Source organism: Sinocyclocheilus anshuiensis, unplaced genomic scaffold (genome assembly GCF_001515605.1).
Source record: "Sinocyclocheilus anshuiensis isolate Anshui unplaced genomic scaffold, SAMN03320099.WGS_v1.1 scaffold139, whole genome shotgun sequence".
Taxonomy (NCBI): Eukaryota; Metazoa; Chordata; class Actinopteri; order Cypriniformes; family Cyprinidae; genus Sinocyclocheilus; species Sinocyclocheilus anshuiensis.
Genome location: NW_015549566.1, coordinates 994,686 through 1,000,034, shown reverse-complemented (window position 1 = coordinate 1,000,034; position 5,349 = coordinate 994,686). Strand labels below are relative to the sequence as shown.

At 43.8% G+C, this 5,349-nt stretch overlaps 1 protein-coding gene across 1 annotated transcript in view; it reads right to left on the bottom strand.

Moving 5' to 3' along the window:
* Positions 1–3,926: 3,926 nt before the first annotated feature.
* Positions 3,927–5,349, bottom strand: part of LOC107657263 (alpha-2-macroglobulin-like) — a 13,926-nt gene continuing 12,503 nt past the window's right edge. The window contains exon 34 of the mRNA XM_016445295.1: positions 3,927–4,777. Coding sequence (XP_016300781.1) covers positions 4,737–4,777 — 41 coding nt within the window. The 3' untranslated portion in view covers positions 3,927–4,736. The remainder of the gene's footprint in view (positions 4,778–5,349) is intronic.

Here is a 5,349-nt window from a genome sequence, read left to right as displayed (position 1 = left end):
TGCCTGTTAAAGGTTTCTCTAGGCTGGATGTACTTAACATGGAGGAACTGGGGATGTCCAACCCCCCCAGTAGAATTGTCGGTGGCAAGTCACCTCCACCCCAATAGCCGGGCAGTCCTATCCTCCGCCTCTCCTTCACTGCCAGGACGGACAGAGAGGCTTTCCGCTTCTCTGTTCCAAAAGATCTACTGCTCATCTGTGTTGGCTGTCAGAGCTTTAAACGCCATCTCACTGCTCACAGCATATCAAGCTGAACTCATGAAGGAGATGGGGAGGCAGATTGATGCTGGGTCTCCTGACTCAGCACTGTGGGTAGAGATCTGCGTCATTGCAGATCTCAACCTCCGGTCATTCAGAGGAGCAGTCCAGAGCTGTGGCCGTAGCATGGGCTTGGCAGTGGTGGGCATCCCTCTCCATAACACAAAAATCTTGTTCTCCCCCTCCAGCAAAGAAGCGTGCAAGAGAGAGGAGGTTTGGCACAGTGTTTGAAACAAATAAAAATGTTACCTGTGCATCCAGGCAGTGGGCCAAGGGCACAGAAGTGTGTGAAAATAAACACAAAAATACACACAAAAATGCTCTATTCAAAGCTGCAACCCCCAGCTCCGCCGCTGGATGGCGTTGCCGCGCCATCAGTGAGCGAGAGCTGCAGTGGACCGCTCGCTGCTCACTCAGAGAGTTGGCGCGCATGCGCAGTACACCCCACTCCATGATAAAGCGGGGTTATCGTCTGCAGTTTGCTGTAAAACCAACACTTTTCAACAGTGTGTTAATGTCAGCAGCAGAAGGGGAGTCGGCTCAGATTTTAGAGAAAGAAATAACCTCTTTATTGAGCAAAGGAGCAATTCGGGTTGTGTTGTCCGGGGACAGCCATCACGGCTTTTACTCCCGGTACTTTGTCATTCCCAAAAGAGGGGGGAGGGGTCTCCATCCCATTCTGGATTTACGGAACCTCAACAAACACCTCAGAAAATACAAGTTCAAAATGTTGACTTTAAAGACATTATCACAATGTGTCCGTCCCAAGGACTGGCTTACGTCAGTCAATCTGAAGGATGCACATTTTCACATAAGCATCTATCCAACACACAGGGCGGGACACAGCTTACGAGTTTCCATTCGGCTTGGCATTGGCTCCAAGAGTTTTTTGCAAATGTGTGGAAGCAGCTCTGACGCCATTGAGAATAATAGGTCTAAGAGTGTCAGCATATTTAGGCGCTGCGTCACGGCAGCAGGCAGAGAGAGAGACAAAAATGCTTGTGTCTCATTTGGAGAGCTTTGGCTTCAGGATAAATGAGACAAAGAGCTGCTTGGTGCCCACACAAGAGATAATTTACCTGGGTCTCAGACTGAACTCAGACCTGTATCAAGTGTTTCTGTCGGAGGAGCGCATCAGGTCAATTCACGGCTGTTTGTCCCTTTTTCAGAAAGGAAACAGAGTTCAATTCAGACTGTGTTTATGTCTTCTGGGGCTGATGGCCTCAACAGTTTCTGTCATTCCACTGTGACTGTTGCAAATGAGGGAGCTCCAGCACTGGACAGCGGCGCAGCGTTTGTGTCCAAAATGCCACCTCAGCTGCAAAATGATAGTAACGTCACTTTGCATGCGCGCTCTACGTCACTGGAGAGATCGCTCTTTTCTCGAGTCAGGGACTCCGCTGGGAGCAGTTTCTCTGAGAAAGGTGGTCACAACGGATGTGTTGCTCACAGGTTGGGGTGCAGTGTGCGAGGGCAGAATTGCGAAAGGGAAATGGCCCGTCTCGCTACAGAACACACACATAAACTTCCTGGAACTGCTAACGGTGTTTCTGGCATTGAAACATTCTGTGCAGTTTCTAAAGAACCACCACGTTTTGATCAGATCAGACAACACAATGGAGGTGGCATACATAAATTGCCAGGGAGGCACACGCTCCCCTCAGCTTCACAGTCTGGCACAGAAACTGATCGTGTGGGGCGCGAAGCATTTTCATTCATTACGGGCAACGCATGTCCCGGGAATAATGAATGTGGGGGCGGATCTCCTGTCCAAAGGAAATCCTCTGTATGGAGAATGGACTCTCCACCCTCAGGTAGTGAACCAGTTGTGGGAGAGGTTCGGCCGAGCTGCCGTAGATCTCTTCACCTCGCACGAAAACACTCATTGCCCTCTATTAATCTCTCTGGTGAGAGACGGTGCGCCTATGGGTGTGGATGCTCTGGCGCACCCTTGGCCAAACACACTACTGTACGTGTTTCCTCCACTGAGTCTGATGGTACCAACATTAAAAAGAGTAAGGGAATGCGGTCACTCAGTTATACTAATCGCCCCGAACTGGCCAGGGAAGTTGTGGCTGACGGAGATAATTCAACTCCTGTGCGACCAGCCCTGGCCGCTCCCGTTGCTCAGGGACCGTGAAGATTTTACCATGTTTGTCTGTTTTCTGTCTGGGGTCCGCATATGTTAGTAGACTTTTTTTTTTCCTTCATGTGCTACACAAATGGTTTGAGTCAGACTGAATGATCAGATCTTGTTTATAATATTGAGATAGATACACAGACCGACAGGTGCTGCACACAGACAGGATGTCACAAAACACAAGAATGCAACAAAGGTAGTCTCCAAACAACAAGTTTATTGCAGGTTTTGGCAGACAAGCAATGATAGCAGGTAAGCAACTGACAATTAGGTAAATAACAGAAGCAATTAGTGATGTTCGATTCTTGAACAAATCGTTCTTTTGAGCCGGTTCTCTGGAAGTAACTTGTCGAGCCGGTTCACAAAATCAAACTGAATCGAACTTTAGTTCCGGGTTGATGACGCAGGACGCACAGCCGAAGTAGCATGTCCGACTCAAAAAGAACCAAATGAGACGGTTTAACCAACTGTTGAAGTTTGCCTAGGATTACCGAGGACTCAAAAAGAACCGAATGAGCTGGTTCAACCAACTGTCGAAGTTTGCCGAGGATTCTGACGAGTGAGTTGCACTGCGTGTGTATCACCGAGGAACGGGCCTGATACGTTAGGTTTCTTTATAACAAACAAAACATAGGCTACTGGAGATATGCTTACGAATCGTTTTATTAAAAAGCCCTGGATTTTTATTAAAACGTGGAAAAAAATGAATTTTAGCACGGTTTATTGTGCATGCAGATCATATTTTAAGTTATTTAAGCAAAATCAAGGAGTTTATAAGAGGTTTATTCTTTCTTTATACTTAGACATGTAGAACATATCCGCATTTGTGCATCAGTGTCTGTAATGTGTGCTGTAGGTGCGAAACTTTTAGGAATCTTGTAGGTTAGTCAATACTGGTTAGTCTGACATAAAGGATGAAATGAAGGATGAATGAAATGAAACTAACCACTGACGCCACTAACTTAAGTGAATGAAAGGCAATAATCAGCTATATGCATTCACACAAATAACTTTTTCATCATCGCCCCTCTAAAAGCCAAACTATTGAAATTTCAAAACAGTTTTGACGTAGCCTAACGAAGCCTCATTTACTGAAATCACGTGACTTTGGCATTTTGATACGCGCTCCGAACCACTGTTTTGAAATTGATTCGCAAAGGCTTCGAAGCTTCATGAAGCAGGGCTTTGAAAGCGGCCATCACTACTACTGGATCAATGGTGTTGGTGAGCCGGATACTGAAGAAGGACAACTGAGGAAGGTCAGCGAGGATTGGTCAGTTACGTTCAAACAGGTAAATAGTCTTTCTACAAACAAGACCGGACAATGACTGGGCTTGAGGTGTGTGCTTTTATGCAGAGCTGATAATGAGGATGATTGATGACAGGTGTGGGTGATTGCAGAGTGAGTGCAGTTGAGCAAAAGGAGGGATGATGGGAAATGTAATGCTTGACTATCACTGAGCTGGTGACCGTGACACAGGAAATGCACAAGGTTCGACATTCTTTCTCATATATTCTTGTGTTCTTCTGGTTTTCTCCTTATTACTTGACAGTGATGGGATGTGTAAAGTTTCTATGGAAGCCCATTTCCACCACTAAATAAAAATAAAAAAGGTAATTTGCGATTTTTTTTAAATCTCACAATTCTGACTTTTTTCTCGCTATTGCGAATTATAAAGTCAGAATTGTATGACAGAAACTTACAGTTGTGAGTTACAAAGTTAAATCTTTAAAACTCTAAAGAGTTTATATCTCAAAACTTGCAATTGCGAGAAAAAAGTCTGAATTGTGAGATAAAAAGTCACAATTACGTTTTTTAATTTTTATTCAGTGGTGGAAATGGTCTTCCATAAGTTTCTGACCTGTTCATATTTTTTCATAATATGGTTGTTGTTGGTTGATGCTGTTCAATTAATAAAAGGATAACACAAATATTCTAGAGCAGGAGGAACTACAATGGTATGAATGATTGTCTTATAGTGTTTTAAGACGATCAAAAAGCAGAGCTGAGATAGAACAATTTTTCACAAGGTATCATCATAAAACATCTGATTCTAAAATGTTGCCACAGCGCGTAGCTTTTACACTTACAATTGAATTAATTTCAACCAGTTCACCATTATTGTTTTCAACACTTTTATGAAACATATGTGTTGTGATTTGATTAGTCGAGATTTAAAGAGGCATGACCATAAAGTCAGATTTAGGGTTGTGTTCAAATTTGTGTTGATGGATTAAAAAAAAATTTGTCCAGGATAAAGATTAAAAATTATAATATTAAACATTTCAGTGTTTAAACATCTTTTTCCAAGAGCTGATGTGCTTCAGTTCTGCAGCTTCATTGACAGTGGAAGGAGTATTCAGTCTCTGACTGATCACCTGAAGAAAAAGAAGAATGTTAACATTTATACAATAATAGAAACCTGCACATGGAAAAAAACAGCGAGGGCTGGCGCTCTCTCTGGCAGCGGCAGGTCACAGCGCCACTTCCGGTGGCATCCCCAGATGCCACGGCAGCTGCCACTAATCGTTTCTTCGGTTTTTCTCGCCGTTTTTGCTGTTTGCTCTGTAAAAACTTGTAATGTGGTGTTTTGGGTGTTTCTTGTTCATGTTTTCATGTCTTTTATTTTGGAGTTTAATCATGGTCCCTGTTTGTGTCATGCTTCCCTTGCCCTCATGTATTCATGCCATTGGTTCCTCTGTTCATTGTGTCATGTTCTGATTGGTTGTCTTAGTCATGTGTCTTGTTTCCCATTGGTTTGTTCATGTCATGTGACCCTCCTTGTTTTGCTATAAGTACCCATCGTGTTCCCATTGTGTCTTGTCGTGTATTGATGTTGTAACCCGCTGTCGGTGAGTCTAGTCTGTTCATGCCTCGTCAAGTCTGTTCATTCCTCGTCAAGTCAAGTCTGTGTATCTTGTTTGGATGTTTGGATCACACTGTAAATAAA